General features: G+C 36.6%; 1 protein-coding gene across 17 annotated transcripts in view; it reads right to left on the minus strand.

The window, feature by feature from the left end:
* AFG2A (AAA ATPase AFG2A) overlaps positions 1-22394 on the minus strand; it is a 382680-nt gene that overhangs the window by 212437 nt on the left and 147849 nt on the right. The window contains exon 15 of one of the 17 annotated variants that reach the window (XM_086346847.1): positions 13184-13949. The exons of the other annotated variants lie outside the window; for them this stretch is intronic. Coding sequence (XP_086202973.1) covers positions 13923-13949 — 27 coding nt within the window. The 3' untranslated portion in view covers positions 13184-13922. Of the gene's footprint in view, positions 1-13183; positions 13950-22394 lie in introns of those variants that run through there. 17 annotated transcript variants of the gene reach the window in all.

The raw sequence follows: 22394 nt of genomic DNA on the forward strand, positions 1-22394 counted from the left end.
GATGCTGGGAGGGATTGGGGGCAGAAGGAGAAGGGGACGACAGAGGATGAGATGGCTGGATGGCATCACTGACTCAATGGACATGAGTCTGGGTGAACTCCAGGAGTTGGTGATGGACAGGGAGGCCTGGTGTGCTGCGATTCATGGGGTCGCAAAGAGTTGGACACGACTGAGCGACTGATCTGATCTGATGATATAAATCTCCATCATCCAACCAATCAATTCAGCAGACATTTAGTGACCATCTGTTATATATGAGGCATTGTGCTAAGCTTCTGGGATATAAATCTGAAGAGATAGGGCCTGTGCTTTCAAGGAGTGTACAATACAATGAAAGAACTAAAGTATTTTTAAAAAGAAAGGAAGGAAGGGGGAAAAGGATGATGGAAGAAAGGAAGGATGGACAGACGACTGCTTTATGCACAGAAGAACCTCCAGTTTCTGCTGGGAGTGATCAGGAGATCTGATTCTTTTTTTATAATGGAAAAAAATTTAATATTCTTATATGCTTAAGCAGCTTCAATTTTAATTACTAAGCAGAGTGAGGGGAGAAAAAGGCAGGCCATCCCACATGTGAGACCTCGACAGACCCCAGAATTAGAGACATGTTCAACCATTCAAGAACAGCACTATGATAAGGAGAAAGAAATCTTATTGTCAAGGAACACAGTCATATGAGGAGACCTGATTCTTAAAAGAAGCAGAAATTTAGCAGAACAAACAAACAGGAAGGAAATTTCTTGTTCATAGTGATATGATGGAGATGATAAAATACAGAGATGAGAATATCTTATAGGAAGAAGAAATGTCTAAGATAGTGTGGAATGAGAGGTTATCCCAGAATACTACACCAAAGGAGGCCCGGTGCTTGCAAAGGGCAGGTGTTTTACATTAGCAGTATTAGGTGGTTAGCAGTTAGGGATGAGCTGATGTAAAAGTGATAATGCAAGGAGCTGCCCACAGCAATTTGTGTTGTCTATGTTTTCAGGAAGAGGCGTGTCTTTGTTTTGCCTGCAGTAAAACTGAAGACTACGGGCAAGTCTATACTCCACCCAAAGTGAATAATTTTTTTTTTCCCTCTGAAAGATGTAACTGAAGGTTGTGTTTTAGCTTACTGGTGAGAGTAGGTTAAAAGCTCATGTAAACAACTACTAGCTTCTTTACTACCATTTGCAGGACTTAGATTTTTCTCAAAGAAGTAGGACAACATAGGAAAAAACAGAAAGAACGGGGGAGGAAAAAAAAGCTAGTGATCACATTACTATTTTTTCTCCAGAGAGAGTACTTGCCGATGGAAAAAAAAAAAAGACAGTATTTTTGGCAGATTATAGCTTTCACACCATTGTTAGTTAGATTCATCTTCTTAAAACACTCTTTATTTCTCTTTCAGAGCTCATTAATGACTAAAATCTAAGGTTCAAATGCTTTAGGTCAGCATTCAATCTTGTCTTCTAAATCCTAGGAGAGTCTCAAAGATTTTGAGTGTTGCTCTCCCATTTAAATTGTTAAGACTCGATTTCTGGTAAATGTTCTTGTTCACTTGGAGGATGAACTCAGGTTAAGGGCTTCACTCTTTACCTTACCCCAGCTCAAGGTGCTGCTGGCTTGCAGTTCTCTCCCAGCGCTCTCCAGGAGTGACAGGCTCATACGCTCTGCAATCTAGTGTCTACTCTGCACTCCTGTATCCATTCTGCTTCCTGCTTTTCCAGAAGTGTCCTTACCTTTGCTAAACAACTACCTTCAATATTTCACTGATTCTAAGGAGCACATTTCTCCATTCTTTAACATCACAGAAATGGGTGTGTTATCTTGGAATCGATGTACATCATAATTGGCTGCATTTTTCTATCTCAGTAATCTATAAAGTAATGATACACCTTCCAATCAGTGGCATCTTAGCACTTCTGTGACTTCCATCCAACTTGGTTCTCTATGTGTCCAAAACACTCCCCCACAGAATCATGCCTGTTTTATCAAAACTGTATTTGAGTGAGAAATGAGACTTTTAAAAGCAACATCTGGTAGCTCCCAAATGAATCAGACTATCAGATTAAAAACTTGTCAAAACCTTTATAAAAGAAAACTAAATAATACCCATAAATCCTTCAGAATTAGCTCCTTGGAATACTTAATAGCTAGAACCAAATAACAAAGACACACTTCAGATGAGGCATGATTTACCTGGAATCTGAAAGTGATTTGGTTAGAATTATTCTTCCTAACAATGTCTAATGGACAGACCGCTGGAGGAGGAGTCAAATAATGTTCTTTGATTCATGTTATCTCATCGGAATATAAGAGGTTTTGACATGATTTATGACCCTTTCAACACTTCTCCTCCATGGCTTTCACGGACATTTGGATAAAGATCACTTTTACTGGTAGGGGAAAAATGGGCAAAATGGATTCTAAAATCCAGGACAGTATTGTAATTTTAGCAACTGAATTTGAACCTTGTTTTGAGTTATAGGAATCTGGTCTTTCTCTTGAGCTGCAAGTGATGAGACAATTTGGCACTTGCAACTTGGCATTCTTTCCCTTTTTTGCTGACTTCCTTCCTCTGATTGCTGCAGACAGGTTGCAGCAAGTAACGCTCTCTTTAGCAAAGATTTATGGAGCTCAAATGTTCCTTCTGTATTTTCTTCCCCTGACATGATGCAACAATAAGCATGTTTATATACTGTCTATGTACTCTGTATTTCTGGACTTGAACTTTGAGGAGTCACTCCATAATAGGTATTACCACACCCGGAACTTCACGTGTCAAGGAGAGAGATGAAATACTGGAAAGATGTTTTATTCATCTTTATTATTGTTATGCCTTAGTAAATTAATAGCTTAGTAAACCCTAGTGTTTATATACTGCGAGTTTATATAAAATTGCATTGATATAAAAACTCTATGTATCTCTCCCCCACACACACACATAAACACAAATTTTGTCTGAAATTCTTGTGATTTACCTCTCGTTGCAAATACGTTGTCATAAACAAATTCTAGGAGGACTCCCAATTTTTTTAATATGCAAAAGAAATAGAGAAGCACCTGATCTAGGACTCAGTGTACTAGTTTCTCTGTAAAAAATGATTTGAAGACAGTCATTTTATCTTCTCAAAGTTTTAATGATCCTATGTATAAAGTGGGGATGTAGACTGTCAGTGATTCTCATCTGTTTTCTGCCTCAACAAACCCTAGATGATCTTAGTCTCATTGCACACAGAGGTTCACTGCCCTAGTAATGCTACAGTGAGAGGGGAGAGGAAGGATGTCTGTGAGAAAGCTTCCAGGTGTATCGGACAAACCTAAAGCCCTGTGTGTGTTTCTAGAGAGTAGTCAGTCTAATCTTACTCCCACTCCCATTACTATGGACTAATAAAGTCAAAGGTCCTTTTCAGCATTGGTTTCTATGACTATAAATGGAAAGGACACTTTCAAAAAGAAAACATTTGACTATTTAAGTTGAATAGGTTTTGCTTTCTCTATAGTGATGGGCTTTTTTTCTTTTCAGCATTTTAAAGATATCATTCCATTGTTGCCTGGCTTGCACTGTTTCTGACAATGTATTTAATGTGACTTTTTTTCTTTTTTTCCTCTTTTTGGTTTGCTTTTAAGACATTCTTTTTCTCACTGGTTTTTAGCAACTTCATTATGATATACCCTAGTGTGGTTTGCATGTGTTTATCCTCTTTGAATTGTTTTGCCACTCTATCAGTCAGTTCAGTCTCTCAGTCGTGTCCGACTCTTTGGAACCCCATGGACTGCAGCATGCCAGGCCTCCCTGTCCATCACCAGCTCCCTGAGTCTACTCAAACTCATGTCCATTGAGTTGCTGATGCCATCCAACCATCTCATCCTCTGTCGTCCCCTTCTCCTCCCACCTTCAATCTTTCCCAGCGCTTCCATTTAAAAGAGAATGCTAGGTGAACTTAACCTTAGGTGAAAAATCAGTAAACTCTTGGTAGGTGACCCCACTGAAACTGAAGCCCAGAAAGAAAAAGGCAAAAAACAAAACATAACCACACAAAACGAAACTACACACATACATACACACACACACACAAATACACAAAAGATCAGAGCTTCAGTGGCCTAAGGGATGTTACTGGGTAATCTAACATAGGTGAAATTGAATTCTGAGGAGTGGGGGGTGGGGTGGATTGGGAAGAGAATCAGAAAAAACAGATGCAAAGAAATAATGGCCAAAAAAAAAGAAAAAAATAATGGCCAAAATTGGTTCAGCCTTAATAAAACTATCACCCCAACAGAAAAAAAAGCAGCTTCAAGAATAAGTAGGCATAAAGCAATTCAAGCAAGATAAACACAAGAAAACCATACTAAAGGATATCATAATGAAGTTGCTAAAAACCAATGAGAAAAAGTCTTAAAAACAAATCAAGGTGGGTATTTTTTTTTTTTGGTAATCAAACGAATACCACCATCCTCCTATTCCACTATATAAATATACAATGGGTTAGAAAAAACTGTGGTGGTATCAGTAGACCAGTCAACTCAATTCTAGTGACTACAGTAATAAAGAGTCATTTATTTGGCAGAAAGTCAAAGGAATCAAGACATACAGCTAATGGCATATATTAAAATATAATAAGGCAGTTGCGACAGCCTAGCTAGGGACCAACTCCATTATCTTTTGCCATATCAGCATTCTGATTCTTTTACCTTTCTGGCTGATCTGCTTCCAAAATCATTTTATAAGTACCCACTCTTTGTCACTCCCTGGAAAAGCTTCATTGCTTAATTTTAAAAGCATTTCTCTCTTTACCTCCCTCCCATTCTCCAAAAATGTAGGGTTCTGGTCTTAATCAGTGGGTACATATAGCTCTTGCTAGTGCTAAAAAGGAATTATACATATATTTTAAAGAGAAAAGTGAGATTACTGCCTTCTCACATGTATCCATGTTTAAACAGTAGTAAAAGATGAACTTCCAGAATACTATAAATATTGATATTTTAAAATATGATTTCTATTTCAACTTTCATCAATGTATTCAACAGATTTTAAATAAGTTAATCCTATGGTTCATTTAAAAACTAGTTCCGAGAAACTTTAAACAGATTTTTTTTTCTCCTTAAATTTGTATTGTCATTCTACTACTCCAAGAAAATTTCCTTCCTTCATGAATCATTTGGTAATAATTTTAACAAATAAAAATACATATACACATTAAATTTTTTAAAATTCACATGAACAAAAGGTTCTAAGTATTAAATTTCTTCTGTATTGAATTAGCATTACAATTACTTAGGTACCATTATACATATTATCAATTCAGGCAAAATATTAAGCATAAAAAGTTAAAGTTTATTGGAAACTCATTTCTTAAAGAGACTGATAGAATTACCTCCTTAGTCTCCTTCTCCCAAATGTGTTCTTGTAAACACGGGAGACTATTACTCATTGCGTGTGTGCTCAGGTGCTTCAGTCATGTCTGACTCTTTGCAACCGCACAGGCCTTAGCCCGCCAGGCTCTGTTGTATATGGGATTCTCCAGGCAAGGAAACTGGAGTGGGCTGCCATGCCCTCCTCCAGGGGATCTTCCTGACCCAGGGATCAAACCTGCATCTCCTGCGGCTCCTGCATTGCAGGCAGATTCTTTACTGCTGAGCCACCTACTCATTGGGAGGATTCGATTCTTTTAAAATTCTTTAAAAAAAAAAAAACAACTTTTTTTAATGGAATAAAGTACAAAGAGACTTTGTTCACATAAATGAGAGTATAAGAAATTTTCACATAATGACACCTCCCAATTCTCTGAAGTCTGAATTATATCTCAGAAAAGATGATGAACAAGGGACAACTTAAAATTCTTGGACTATACAGTCCATGGAATTCACTAGGCCAGAATACTGGAGTGGGTAGCCTTTCCCTTCTCCCACAGGATCTTCGCAACTCAGGGATTGAACCCAGGTCTCCCGCATTGCAGGAGGATACTTTACCAGCTGAGCCACAAAGAAAGCCCAAGAATTCTGGAGTGGGTAGCCTATCCCTTCTCCAGCAGATCTTCCTGAACCAGGAATCAAACCAGGGTCTCCTGTAATGCAGGTGGATTCTTTACCAATTGAGTTATCAGGGAAGCCCTTTTAAACGGCAACTCCTGAGAAAACGAGAGTGAAAAAGGCAAACAGTAATTCTAATCTCCAGACCACACTTAGAAAACTGGTGCTTCAGAGTGATCCACTCTTTCAAACCTCTAACTTCCCACTGCCTTCTTCTTGTTTGGTATCTCAGAGGTTTATAATGAAGAGTTTGGATAGGGGGAATTTCCACTCTCAACACAAGTGTGTTCTCAGGCAGATCACCTTTAGGCATTAAAGATCTGGAAATGAATTTCTTTAAATTGTTATTCCTATGGAAAGCATGCACTCCCATAAGTGAAGTCTCCTGGTTTACAAAAATGAATGAAAGAAATTAACTTCTGCAAGATTGGCCATATAGCATTCAAGTGTTAGAGTCAAGACAACCAAAGAGTAAAACTACAATACAAGTAATAAAAATTCATAAAGACCACGTTTTTCATAAAATGCAATATTTCAAGGAAGGAAAAATGATTCAGAATAGAAAAGGTCTAGAATGGTAGATCTATGTCCATGAGAAGAGTTACTTATGGTTCTACAAACAGTATGACATGACAGCATAGTAAAGCTGTTTCATCTGTTCAGACCATGGGCATTTGACATAGGGTGGAATGCCGAGGTAGAAATGAGAAGTTTGGTATGCACTGCTGCAGTCTCAAAGAATAAAAATATTAGAGCCCTGATTTAAGTGACACAGTGGTTCTCAAACATGGTAAAATGACAAGGCATCTGAAAACTGGTATTCTTTGTTTTGTTCAATACTGGAACTCTTTCCAATGTATCGTGATCTGCTCATGTTATCTATTATCAAGCAAAGAGATTCTATAACTATGCTTATTCTTCATTGTAAATGTCTAATGTTAATATCTATGTACTCTCCATGAAGAAGACAACAACCTTATTACAGTTTCACCTCCTCTGGTCTGCAACTCCTCTCTTCATCTTACCCCTCTTATCCCCTAGAAATTCCCAAAGATTAATATTACTCGGAGTTTTAATTGTAGGCTGTGAGATGTTTGGTTATTAGTATCCCCCATCCTTTTTTTTTTTTTTTTGCCATTGCTTATCTATAAAGCAGGGTTTCCCCGGTGGCTCTGCAGTAAAATAATCCACCTGCAAATGCAGAAAACATGGATTCGATCTCTGTGTTGGGAAGATCCCTGGAGAAGGAAATGGCAATCCACCTCAGTATTTCTGTCAGGAAAACTCTATGGATGGAGGAGCCTGAAAGGCTACAGTCCAAAGGGCTGCCAAGAGTCAGAGGGACTGAGCACACACACATCTATAAAGCACATTCTTGGATTCTGTATTCTCTATTACTACCCGTATATCTCATCACTTGTTCCTGGATTCAGTTCTCTTCTTGCCTGGGTGCATGCTCTGAGAGCTCTTTCAGAGAGGGACTTTTGCATAGTAAATTTTCTAAGATCCTGTGTATCAGAAAATATCCTCCCTTCTCTATCACATTTAAGTGACAGTCAAGTTGAATAAGACTTTGGGTTCAAAATTATTTTCCTGCCAGATTCCGAAGATGTCATTTCGGTTTCCCCTCTGTCTGGTATTGTTTAGAACTCTAAAGCCAGTCTGATTCATGTTTTTTCCTACCTGAAAGCTTTTAGAGTTTTTTTCTTTAGCTTTGATAACCTAATATTTGAATACAGTAAGTCTGGATGTAGGTTTTCTTCAGCTCTCTCTGAACCTTTTAATCTTAATTGTTGTACCTTTAATTACAGAAAATTCTCAGTTATTTACTTAATATTTTCTCCCCTCAATTTACTTTTTGCCTGTGGTTCTGAGACTTCTAGTACACAAATAATGACATACATAACTGTTTCTATCATTCATACTTCTTGACTTTTCTCACATTCTTTCCCTCTCATTATCTTTTCCTGATGTTTCTAAAAAGATTTCTAGATTTGATTTTCCAAATCGTGAATTTATTCTTTGGCTGTATCCATTGTGCTATTTTATCCACCAGGTTTTTGTTTTGTTTTGCATTTTAGTTTTAAAAAGTGGCAGTTTTTCAAACTCAATATATCGAATTGGTTACAACTATTTGCTTTTTTTCTTTATGAATCCAGTTTTTTCCCTTATTATCTTTAAGAACATCTATTTATACTACAGTTCTCTTCTGTCTGTACCATTGGTTTTGCTCATTTTACGGTGTGATTTTTAGCTGCCTTAGTTAATAATTTCTACTTAGGTGGAAGGGCCCTAGCTTGTGCTTTCCAAAGCAGTTTTAAGTTCCTCTGATGTCTCAGCGTGAACTCCTGTTTTTACTCTCCAGGCCCTCTATTTACTAATCTCTAAGGTTCTCCAGTCTAGGCATCTTTATTATTAGGGGCTTTCCTGCTTCTGTAGTAGCAATAGTTGCCTGGTCCACATAGTGAGGAAAGTTGAGAGAGTTAAGATACCTAAATCTACTCCTAATACAATATTGCCTCCTAAGCCAGGCCCCTACTAGATGTCCTGTCTCTAGTTGGCACTAGACTACTATTTTCTTGCCTAATACTAAAAACAGAGTGAGCAACTGAAAGGGCACTATGGAGGAGAGAAAAGGGCTCAGTCAGAAAACTCTCCCTCAGCTTATGATCCCTCTAGAATGGCTCCTGACTTTCCTCTACATAATAAAGACACTTTCTACCTCCCTACTTGAGAGGTAGGCTAAGATCATCTCTAGAGTCTCTTTAAGGTTTAACGTTTTCTGACTCCTAGGATTCACAGAGAGTATGAATCCACCTACTGAGAACTATATTACTCCATGGGAGTTTATAAACTCTCTAAGTTTCAGATTCTCTCTTGCAAAAGGAAGAAATAATGTAAAGTGCTTAGCATATTGACAAATTGAAAGTGCATGATTTGTCATTATTAGATGTGCTGTATTACCAACTGCTCAATTTGTCATTGACAAGTTTTACTTGACTACTCTCTATGTCACTGATGACACAGAGATTAAATGAAGAAATTGCAGCCACCTTCAAAACTCCTGTGTCTTCATAGCACTGGTCCTTTTTCCTTCACTTGTCTCCAACTTCAGTTTCATTTAAACAACTCGGCAAATGAGTAAAAGAGTCAGCATAGACTTACAATCTCTGTCTGTGTAGCTAGATAAAATTATTCCCCCAATTGCATAACAGGTAAAAGAAACTTTCAGAATAAATCAGTATCAGTATCAGTTCAGTTGCTCAGTCGTGTCCGACTCTTTGCGACCCCATGAACCACAGCACACCAGGCTTCCCTGTCCATCACCAACTCCCGGAGTCCACCCAAACCCATGTCCATTGAGTTGGTGATACCATCCAACCACCTCATCCTCTGTCGTCCTCTTCTCCTCCTGCCTTCAATCTTTCCCAGCATCAGGGTCTTTTCAGATGAGTCAGCTCTTCGCATCAGGTGGCCAAAGTATTGGAGTTTCAAAATCAGTCTTTCCAATGAACACCCAGGACTGATCTCCTTTAGGATGGACTGGTTGGATCTCCTTGCAGTCCAACGGACTCTCAAGAGTCTTCTCCAACACCACGGTTCAAAAGCATCAATTCTTCGGCGTTCAGCTTTATGTCCAACTCTCACATCCATACATGACCACTGGAAAACCATAGCCTTGACTAGATGGACCTTTGTTGACAAAGTGATGTCTCTGCTTTTTAATATGCTGTCTAGGTTGGTCATAACTTTTCTTCCAAAGAAAATGTCTTTTAATTTCATGGCTGCAATCACCATCTGCAGTGACATTGGAGCCCAGAAAAACAAAGTCAGCCACTGTTTCCACTGTTTCCCCATCCATTTTCCATGAAGTGATGGGATCAGATGCCATGATTTTAGTCAGAATAAATAATGATTTCTTATAAACTAATTCTATTTAAGACACAGGTACTAGGTGAATCACATGCAAGAGAGTGAATCTCTGCCTTTCAGAAGCTCGCAATGTGGGAATAAACAAAGATATATAGCAATTTAAAACATATATATTAAATGTTCAGTGGATACTCTAGATAATATGTTCCACAAGAGATCCGAAGAAAGAGAAAATAAATTATTGAAGGCTGGGAAAACTCTTGCTTTCAAAGCATTTTGTAAGCAAGCCCCACTTTTCCACAGGTCCATCTACTAATGGAGAAACCAAAACTGACACATTTTTAAATATTTTATATGAAAAAGAATACAAGAACATTCAGAACTATTTATAAACTAGTGTAAGCAATTTCATCAAATAACTAAAAAGCAGGGTTCAAGTCTCTGTGAGTTTGGAAAACTTTACATGGCAGGCACTGTGTGGACATATTTTTATCCCTGTGGAGTTTTTCCTTTTGTTTCAAAAACTGACTGTAAAAATAAATAATATTTTTCTTGTTATTGAGAGAAACACTTCTTTCAATCATATCTAATACTTAAGACAGGTTAAAGAAAGAAGAGAAAATGCCCCTTTATAATTATGGAGATTTATAATTACTGTGTAGTTTACAACGGTCCTACTTACAAGACATCCTTTTTTTCCAACTAAAGCTGGGATCTTTCTGGATATTATTAAGTTATTTACTGGCTTCCCTTGCATCTGGCTCCATTCAAATCTCTTTCCTCCATGTGGCAAAACTGAGTCCTAATCAATATGTGTATTCAGTCACTTCAGTCGTGTTCAACTCTTTGCGACCCATGGACTGTAGCCCACCAACCTCCTTTGTTCATGAAGGATTCTCCAGGTAAGAATACTGGAATGGGTTGCCATTTCCTTCTCCAGGGGATCTTCCTGACCCAGGAATCGAACCCACATCTCTTGAGTCTCCTGCATTGGAAGGCAGGTTCTTAACTAACTATGCTATCTGGGAAGCCTTAAACACTGAAGACCCAGAGATAAATAAGAAGCCAATCAATATGACTGTCTCCATTTCACACAACTATAACTGATGGCTAAATACTTGGTTAATGAAAAATTGCAATAAAATTATCTCCAATTTTGCAGAGATCCTTAAACTTGCCTGGCATTCTTATTTTCTCAGAAAGTTCTTTTATTTTTCTCAGAAGTTATTTCAAGCTTCTCCATTCCTCTAAAAGCCTGACCTGACCACTTTTTTTTTTTTTTTCTCAGCAGCTGAATTAACCTCATATGTCACAGAGGAAATACAATATATTAGATGGGAATTTTCTTAACTTCCTGACATCAATAAACTTATAACTCTAACTTTATATACCTTCTTCCTTCTGAATATTCAAACTCCTCTGTGTATATAATGCCTTCTGTCCTCATTTTGGACTCCTCTTCTTCCGCCCACCCTTGAATATCAGAATGCACCTGGGTTTCTTCCTATTCAACCTTTTCTTCAGCTACTATATACTTACCCTGGGAGATAGTATCCATTCCAATGGCTTCACTTATCACTAAAATGCTAAGTCTTAAATCTGTATCATCAACCTGCTGAACTAAGGTCCAAAGGCTATTACGTATTTTAAGTACCTTAAACTCAATATGGACTTCCCATACAGAGAGCTCAAACATACCACTATCCAACCACTTTTTGAGACCAGAACTGACTACATAATTTACAAGGTGGAGTTTAAAAGGAAAATTTGGGTTCTTTCTTAAATCTGTATCATCAACCTGCTGAACTAAGGTCCAAAGGCTATTACATATTTTAAGTACCTTAAACTCAATATGGACTTCCCATACAGAGAGCTCAAACATACCACTATCCAACCACTTTTTGAGACCAGAACCGACTACATAATTTACAAGGTGGAGTTTAAAAGGAAAATTCGGGTTCTGTGTTCAAAAACTATTAAGAATTTAAAGAGAGCAACTACAGCATTAAACCAACACTGAGGCCCTTCTGGGCATAGGATCCCATGCATATGTATAGACCGCACACTCATGAAGCTGATCCTGTCAAAGGAGAATCAAGGTCATCATCTAATCAACCATCATGTCCTGTGCATTCTACTCACTGTTAAGGATCTCTTGAAACCAACTACTTCCTTTCATCCCACCTTCATCATTCTCTAATTCAGACCACTGATTCTCCTCCTAGATTTCCGAAAAGTCACTCCTACCAGCAGACCCTCACTGTCCATCCTCTTATAATCAGATAATTCTAAAACACATATCTGATTATATCACCTCCTGCTTAACTGCCTTAATGCTTACTCTTGCTTCCAGGACAAAAGAAACATTCTGTGCCATGGCATTCAAAGACTATTATGGTTAAGCCATAACAGTGTGATTCCCCCTGCCATTCTCACCTTTCCCTCCACAGCAAAGCCATACGGAACTACACGTGCTCTCACATGCTCTCTCAATGTATCACGTGCTATCTCTACTTTAGGCCTTTCCACATAATGTTATGTTCTTTCTGAAACATCTCATCACTTCCACTTCATTATTTCTAGCCCCCTTACCAGGTTCATTCCAAGAAACTCTTTTCTCCCTAAATCTAGTTTTAGTGTCCTCTTTGTCTAATCCCATTCCCCGTGGAGTTCTCTGCACTTCTGCCATCACAGAATTTAGCATACTTTATTGTGGTTCACTGTTCATTTGTCTATAACCACCACCAAACTGTATGCCCCATGAGAAGAAATTCCATCTATTTATTCATTTTTGTATTCCCAGCACCTAACACTATACATACTAAGGATCTAAATAAATATTTTTGGTAGGTTTAAAAACAAATGAGCAAAACACACTAGAAAACAAACAAAATGCTGAAAATATTTTAATAAAGGCCAAGTATAACTAGGAATTTAATAATAATTATTCACTGAATGGGGATAGACTCTTCCCATGTATGTCGTAAATCTGACATTCATTTTCTTTTTTGAAATTCATTATACCTAAATGTTGGGAAGGATCTCAGATTTCCAAAAGCACAAATTATTTTCAAAAAGAATACATGTGTATTAGCCTACCAGATTAATATATAAATGGTATATTAAAATGAATATATAGATGATCTATTACATATAAATCAACCACATTTCATAATGTATTTCAATACCACAATGAGTGAAAAATCCATGAAGAATGTTTCACTGGCTCCTAGTTTAATCAAACATAAATGGTGGCAAACTTTTAAAAAGGATAACACACAACATTTATTAAGTGTTGCTTTAAGTTATTACAAATTTATTATTCATTTAATACAACAATTCTCTGTAATAGGTATTATTGTAATTTCCATTTTACAAGTGAAAAAACAGAGTCACATAGATTCACTCATTTGCCAAAGGTCATACATATGGTACGAGATATAACTGGGATTCAAACCCAAGGCTTGAGTCCATGTGCTTAATCATTAAGTACCAAGCTACAGCAGCTTAGCATCCATAAACTAAAAAATGTTAAATTGCCATATAAAATTAGCTCCCTAATAATTACCGGTATGCTAAAATAAGATGCCAATAATGGTACAGTGAGCAGTATCTTGAAATGATTTTGACTTCTACCTCATGTTACTGTAAATAAGGTATCATGGCATGCTTCTAAGAAATGTATTACTGAACACCACAATCCATGAAAGGTCCCTCAAACTGCAAACAGTTTTGTCTCTTAAGCAAATTAAAATCTTGTAAATAAGAAGCAGGTACTTCTTTGATTTCAGTTGGGATCTGCCAAAAGTAAAGCAAGCTTGGATGACCCACATCACTCACCACAAGATTACACACTCAGAAATCAGGTCAATGATAGAGAAATATAATGCAATTGACTTTACTTTTTGTAAAGAGAATTAGATGGATTACGCAACTTCCCACTCATTAGCCATTGTCAGATTTTCTAACGCCTTTAAATCCATTCCCAGAGACTCCCAAGGGCTGTAGGAACCCTGTTAACCAGTTCAGATTCTTTAAAGGCCATCGAAAGTCACTGATTTCTGGAAAGAAAATCCAAATGAACAAATGTAGCATTCATTATAATTTATTACCTATTAGGATCATGGACCAAATTTCTTAACTTCTGTGATACTATTTCTTTACTTACAAAATAGTATAAAAAATATCTACCTTAATTGCATTATTGTGCAGACTGAAATGATATAGCATATGCAAACAACTTAGTCTGTCACAAAAAATTAATTTTTTAATTAAAAATAAGTAATGTATGTTTTCCTAAGTATTCTGACTTTTCATAATCTCTCTGTTCTCTGAACTGTAACATTTACTCTATCAAACCACCTGGAACCAGGTATCAAAAGCCTCTAGCGTGGTTTTTGCTCAGATATAAATTTTTGCATAAATTCATTTATTCAATATTGGTGGGAATATTTCCTAGTACTAAACAGGAAGTGTAAACTAAAGGACATAAGCTGAAAAAAGTACTGTCCTACAGAACATCAGTAATGTTTCTGGTGAGGTCTCACTTTCTGAACATACTTTCAGGTTAGAGACAGAAAAAGAAAAATTTATATTTATTTCTGGATGAAGCCAGGCTTTAGGTTCAACAGTTTTTTTCTTTTCTGCTCCATTTACAAATTTGTTAAAATCCTATTGAGGCTTCCCTGATAGCTCAGGTGGTCAAGAATCTGCCCACAATGCAAGAGACCTGGGATCGATCCCTAGGTCAGGAAGATCCCCTGGAGAAGGAAATGGCTACCTACTCTGGTATTCTTGCCTGGAGAATTTCATGGACAGAGGAGCCTGGTGGGCTACAATCTGTGGGGTCACAAAGAGTTGGACACGACTGAGTGACTAACACTTTCACGTTAAAATCCTATTGGTCTCTAAGAAATTAAAAACGTGAATTCTATTCTTCATGTTTCTATAGACTGGGAGACCGACAATGTGCATACAACACAAATTTATTAACGTAACACTTTTTTCCTTATTTCGCACTAGTGGCACTTAAAGAATGCGTTCTTTAAACTTGTGTTCTTATTCCAAGCAGAGTCATAAACTGAATAAAGTTCTGATTTGAAGGGATGGTACAATTTTTGTCTTATGATTTCATAGTAGAATCACAATAATATAAATATTTTGGAAATAGGGAATGTTCCTAGAATAAAGATGAAAAGCTTAAATCTTCATTGTGTTTATTTTGAGCTCATAAATTGTATGCAATTCTACTAGAAGTGCTATGCAGATGTTGACCAAGATTAGAACAGACAGAAAGATACAGATGGTGTAGTTTATTCAGTATATGTTGTAGACTGTACTGGAAAGTCTGTAACGCAAATCACATAGGCTCAACAAGAACCTTGGAGAAAATAAGGTATTATGTGTACAATGAACAACAAGGTGCTTCAATCTTCAGTCTTCCTGTCTCTGGCTTAACACTTTCCAGGCTACCCTTCTCTAAATAGACTGGTATCAATCCAGACCAATTTAAAAATACAAAAAATTTAGTCACCAAGTTGAGGAAATCAGAAAATTCCACTTACATATGAGCCAAAAAACTGGAAAAGCTCCTAAGTAGCTGGATTTCTGACAGTGGGTGAGGACCATACATATACAACCATTCCAGATTCCTTGAGATCTCAGAAACCTTTGTGCTATTTTCTAGAGATTAATACTGTGAGGGCATCAAGAACTACCATTCTCCTAAATTAATGGCCACAAGAATAGAGTGAAGTTTATGGCAGACTACTAAAGTTAATACATTTATTCAATGCATTGTTTTAGATTGATATGAAATCAACATACGCATAGAATCCCTAGAAAATTCATAATTTAACAAAGAAATAAGCTAATTATTTAAATGATAATTATTTGCTCTTTTCAAATGCTGACACCTATCTGCTGCTACCTAAATTGATATATTTATTATATGACAAATGTTAATCAGGACTTGAGAGTGTCAAAAAACACCCTAAGACTAGGCCATCAATAAAACATGATCACTGATCTTGTAACTATAAAGGATGCATGCATATGCATATTCATTCTTTCACTTTTACATTCCACAGTAAGTTTATGTAATAGGTACTTTCTGTGTGCTACTCAATGTCAACTAGTATCTAAAAGCAATTAAAATTTATAGCAATATAGATATTAATATTTAATGCAAGGCACACAATCTCCCTTGCTGAATTCTACACAAACATATAAGCTATATTTACTATCCACTCTCTGAAATAGTTAAAACATTAAAGAAAGGAGAATAAGGTCAGGAAGTTTTGGAAGATGAGATGAGCCAAAAAGCTTATTTATTCAGTCAGCCTAGAGTTCAAAGGACAATACTGTCAAAGAATGAAATTCAAATACATTTCCCCCCTTTTGAGGTGGAACCATGCTTGCTTCAAAGAAAGCAGTAAGTTATTAGACTGTCCATTTAAATTCTTAATGTTCAACTTCATATATGATGGGAAAAGTGGGATTCACATGTTAAACAGGGGACCTGTATTATTCACTCTCATTCCTACCTCTAGCTTCAGGCCAGACTTAAATGACCTGGGACAAATTTTTATGTTTCCTTTTTTATAAATATCTGGAATCATCATTTAAAAAGAAGAAAAAACATAAGGTAATTTTCAAAGATTAGTCTCAAAATTTAAATTTCAAATCTGTAAATATTCACATATATGCTAAGTGACTGAATAATGAAATCATTTTATGCTTGCCAATTCAATTCAAAATTGAAACCAGATCAGACTTATCTTTTCCAGCTTCCTAATCAACTTCAATCAAAATTGACGAGATAAGAAACGATCTTTTCCAACTTTGAATCAACTTAGCAGATATTTAGCATAATCAACCCTTTTTTAAAACACTTGCAATAAGAGGGTAATAAGTGAACAATTTTAGTTCATTGGGAATTTGTTCTGATTCACCAGAACCTTTTAACTCTGTCTCTTCTATAAACTTTTAAACATCTGAAGGCAATAACTGTATCTGCATGTATTTTTCTGTTCTCCAAGGTAAAATCATGCTCTGATCTATACCTGTTATATCTAAAATTATTCACAAACCATGAGATCTCAAAATTGTATATTATATTCTAGTTGTGACCTAACCAGGACAGAATACCTCAAAACATTAGTTTATGTGATCTAGAAACTGTCATTAATGAAGCCTAAAATGACATAAGCGTTTTTCAGTAGGTTCATGACAATACTGATATATTAAATGTGAGCTTGAATTTCCATGTACCACCAAATAAGTAAAGTCTTGTTCATCTTGTATGTGTTACTTTGATGAACTTAAATGTAAACATCACAGTTGCTTTCAATAAACTTCATTTAGGGGAAGAACATTGTAAATAATGTTAGGATTGTTCTTCATGTTATGATAAATGTCAAGATTAATATCTTATCAAAATTTATAAAAAAGAAATAATCCTAATGTATAAACATGTATACATACAATATGATAATCAACAATCCATACTAAAAAACCCAGAAAGTATGCAAAGGGTTACCTTTAAATAGATTTAAATAAGAAGCAAATTTAATTCAGTATTATTCAATTTAGAGATTTTTAATGCCTCTGGCATTGCAAGAAAGGATGGCTTAAAAAAAAAACTCATTCTTGGAGGAAGTTGTTATGACACAGAACAGGTGTGGAGCTCTGACTCAATAAATAAGCCTAAATCATCACTGTATATCAATCATTTAGAAGACTATTTGCATTATTTTCTACTGTGATGTTGGATTGTAAGCAAAAGAGGGAAGCCAGAATTTCAAGTACAAAATCCATTAAGCCACATACATCTAACACCCCCACTGAAACTGAAAGCAGATTCTACTTGAAAATAATAAAAATGTAAGAGTGGTTGACAAAAGACGGATTTCCTCACTTAGTCATCCTCCTGTATTAACAGCTTAATTTCCTACCTGTCATTTACTCAACCAAAGGGCTGGCTGTTCTGTAAACAAGTTTGTTTGCTTTGTATAACAGACATTGAAGGGAAGAGAGGAAATACAGTACAGTATTTCTTTTCCTGAAACAGTCACCAAAATGTTAGCCTTCATGGGCTGTGATATGCCAAAGAAAAGGGTATAATTCCTTGATTCAGCAATGACCTGTCAGTTGATTGTTTGCCTACTCCTGAGGGCTCTTTGAGCATCTTTTTAATCCACCTGTGATTCGCCACAGTATTCTGGAGAGGAGTCAACACAGAGAGAGAGTGGGGCTTATTATAACATACAAATCTTGATGGCAATGAACAGGATGAATCATTGTGATGTATGCTTTGTGTGTCTTAAAAAGAAGGAAGAAAGTGAGTTCTTCAACTTTAGCTACAGGACCTCTATCTCTTTGTGAGGATAGTATTTTAAACTGTATTATCCTGGAAATCTATTCATTTGCTTTGGCTGAAGAGGAATGGATCTCGATTTGAAAACAGGAAAAAGTTCATTCTAACTAATAAGCATAAAAATTTAAAAGAATGTATAAATTAAATGATTTATAAAATTAGTAATCATTCACAAAGTTGTCCCCAAATTGCTATTTACACTATACAAGTAGTATAATAATGTGTCAACTTTTACAGAACATAAAATACAACATATATTTTTACTTACATGAAAGATAAAAGTTCAGTTTATATGACCAGTCATTCCTTTATAATGGTTTTAAACAGAGTACATTAATCCAGATGTTACTTTATCAATCAGATCTTTTGAAATTCACTGATTTTAATTCTCTAATATGGAGATTAAGTTACCACTAAATCATAATCTTCATTACTATATTTGTAAAACTAGAATTTATATTTTTACTTCTAGCTTTTCTGAATCAAAAGTCTGTTGAATGGATCCATTTTAACCTCCAAACATTAGTGTTGATTTTCTCAAATCTTTAAAACTCATTTGATTTCAGAAAGAAGAAAAGATTATTGTGCCCAAGGCTAAAAAACAAAAATAGAGGCTGCTTAAAAGTACTCTGTTCAGAACAATTGCATTGATGGCTTTAATGGATCTTTTCAAATGACCTCGAGTACTAATTCTTTAGGAAAATATAATTACTAAAGAAGAAAGAAAAAGAAAGCAGTCAAATTTGAAGCATATTCAGATCAATTAGCTTTATATTCTTTGAAATAATCTGCTTCATATACACCAAGTTTTTGGTTGTCTTAATATTTTAAAAAAGAAAAATTTCTATTTCCATTTGAGAAGACTATATACTATAATCAAAGCTGAAAGAGAAAAAGATAGCTATTAAAAATTCAAAAAATTATACCATTGAATACTTCACATGTAATAGGAACCTTTTAGGTGGATAATATGAAGAATATTTCCATTTTAATGGTAAGGTTTGAGTTTGATAAAAATTAGAGTTCTTTGATCTGTATGTGTATAAGCTGCTGCTGCTGCTGCTGTGTCACTTCAGTCGTGTCCGACTCTGTGTGACCCCATAGACAGCAGGCCACCAGGCTCCCCCGTCCCTGGGATTCTCCAGGCAAGAATACTGGAATGGGTTGCCATTTCCTTCTCCAATGCATGAAAGTGATAGTGAAGTCACTCAGTCGTGCCCGACTCTTATCGACCCCATGGACTGCAGCCCACCAGGCTCCTCCGTCCATGGGATTTTCCAGGCAAGAGTACTGGAGTGGGTTGCCATTGCCTTCTCCGTATGTGTATATATTTTCCCCCTAAATTTGAATCTATTCAACTCTAGCATCCTAGGGAAAAAAATGCAAATTTTACTTTTGTTACTATTATTCACTAATAGTCTAAAGTGTGGTTGCAAACTCTTGTACTTAAAGACCCTAATGAATACCAAGCATTATCTAAAAATGAAGAAATAATATGACTAGCACATATTTTGCTGTTGTTTTTTCAAATATATATAAATATGCTATGATTACAAAAACACAGGAAAGAAAATGTTACACAGTTTTCAGTACCATTTTCCAGAAGACATTTTTTCAATTACACTGAGAAAATTTAACTGCAATTAATGGGAATCCCAGAGAAGGCAATGGCACCCCACTCCAGTACTCTTGCCTAGAAAATCCCATAGACGGAGGAGCCTGGTAGGCTGCAGTCCACGGGGTTGCTAAGAGTTGGGGACGACTGAGCGACTTCACTTTCACTTTTCACTTTCATGCATTGGAGAAGGAAATGGCAAACCATTCCAGCGTTCTTGCCTGGAGAATCCCAGGGACGGGGGAATCTGGTAGGCTTGTGTCTATGGGGTCGCACAGAGTCGGACATGACTGAAGCGACTTAGCAGCAGGAGCAGCAGCATATGGGAATCCACAAATTTTTTTGATGCCAAAAACTAATTCCACTAACTCAAAAATGTTAAAAATTGCTGAAACAAAATTTTAAGAGCCATTTTAAGAAGTATGGGAGCAGGAGGTGGGCAGGGTGTCGCAACCTACTCCTCAGGGCCTCTCCTGGAGCATGGCTAGGGTGGAGCCAGCCCACCAGGTGCCCCAACTGTAGTTCATGGCAAATCTTATAATTAAAGCATGGAATATGGAAACCAAAACATGTCAAATGGTACTTTAGTCTGATCTGAAATTCTACAGGCATGCATCTTATAAACAGTATATGGCAGAATTTTAAGCCAATCTGAAAGTCTCTGCTTTTCAGTAGAGATCAAGCCCTGAGCCTTTGGAGTGGGAGCACTGACTCCAAGACCATAGACTACCAGAGAACTAACCCTGGGGAGTATCAAATAGTGAGAACTCACAAAAAGGAAACCACTTGAATACAAGACCCAGCATCACCCAACCACCAGTAGCACCCTGTGCAGGACGCCTCATCTAAACAACAAACAAAACAAAAATACAAACCAAATCATCAGCAGACAGGAATACCACCTCACTCAGCCTTGCCCATCAGAGGAAAAACAAACAAACAAAAACTCAGCACAAATCTCACAAAGCTTACACAAACCACTGGACCAAACTTAGGAGGCCAGAAACCAAAAGGAAGAAAGAATTCAACTTTGAAAGCCCGGGAAAAGGAGACCTCAAACACAATAAGTTACAAAAAGAAAATAATGAAAAGGCAGAGAAATACTACACAAATGAAGGAACAAAGTAGAAATGCAGAAGTCCAAATAAATGAAGAAGAAATAGGCAAACTACCTGAAAGAGAATTCAGAATAATGATAATAAAGATGATCAAAAAACCTTGAAAACAAAATGGAGAAAATGCAAGAATCAATTAACAAAGACCTAGAAGAATTAAAGAATGAACATACAAACAACAAAATTACTAAAATTAAAAAAATTTCAACAGCAGAATATCTGAAGTAGAATGAATCAGTGAGCTGGAAGGTAAAATGGTGGAAATAACTTCTGAAGAGCAGAATAAAGTAAAAAGAATGAAAAGAACTGAGGATAGGCTCAGAGACCTCTGGGACAATATCAAATACACCAACACTTGAATATTATAGGGGTCCCAGAAGAACAAGAGAAAAAGGGTATGAGAACATTTTTGAAGAGATTATAGTTGAAAATTTCCCCAACATGGAAAAGGAAATAGTCAATCAAGTCCAAGAGGCACAAAGAGTCCCATATAGGATAAACCCAAGGAGAAACACGCCAAGACACATACTAGTCAAACTAACAAAGACTAAACACAAGGAAAGAATATTTAAAGCACCAAGGGAGAAGCGACAAGTAACAGACAAGGGAAACCCCATACGCTTAACAGATGAGCTTTCAGCAGAAACTCTGCAGGCCAGAAGGGAATAGCAGGATATATTTAACATACTGAAAGGGGAACATCTACAATGAAGATTACTGTACCCGGCAAGGATCTCATTCAAAATTAATGGAGAAATAAAAACCTTTCAGAAAAGCAAAAGTTAAGAGAATTCAGTACCACCAAACCAGCTTTACAACAAATGTTAAATGGACTTATATAGTCAAGAAATACAAGAGAAGAACAAAGATCTACCAATCAACCACAAACAATTAAGAAAATGGCAATAGGAACATACATATCAATAATTATTTAAAGGTAAATGGATTAAATGCTCCAACCTAAAGACACAGACTAGCTGAATGGATACAAAAACAAGACCCATATATATGCTGTCTACAAGAAACCCACTTCAGGCCTAAAGACACATGTAGACTGAAAATGAGATGATGGAAAAATATATTCCATGCAAATGGGAAACAAAAGAAAGGTGGAGTAGCAATCCTTGTATCAGACAAGTTTAGTTCAGTTCAGTTCAGTCGCTCAGTCGTGTCCGACTCTTTGCGACCCCATGAATTGCAGCATGCCAGGCCTCCCTGTCCATCACCAACTCCCGGAGTTCACTCAAACTCACGTCCATTGGGTCGGTGATGCCATCCAGCCATCTCATCCTCTGTCGTCCCCTTCTCCTCCTGCCCCCAATCCCTCCCAGCATCAGAGTCTTTTCCAATGAGTCAACTCTTCACATGAGGTGGCCAAAGTACTGGAGCTTCAGCTTTA

Source organism: Bos grunniens, chromosome 17 (genome assembly GCF_055505025.1).
Source record: "Bos grunniens cultivar Pamir isolate PY7600 chromosome 17, Bosgru_T2T1.0, whole genome shotgun sequence".
NCBI classification, from domain to species: domain Eukaryota; kingdom Metazoa; phylum Chordata; class Mammalia; order Artiodactyla; family Bovidae; genus Bos; species Bos grunniens.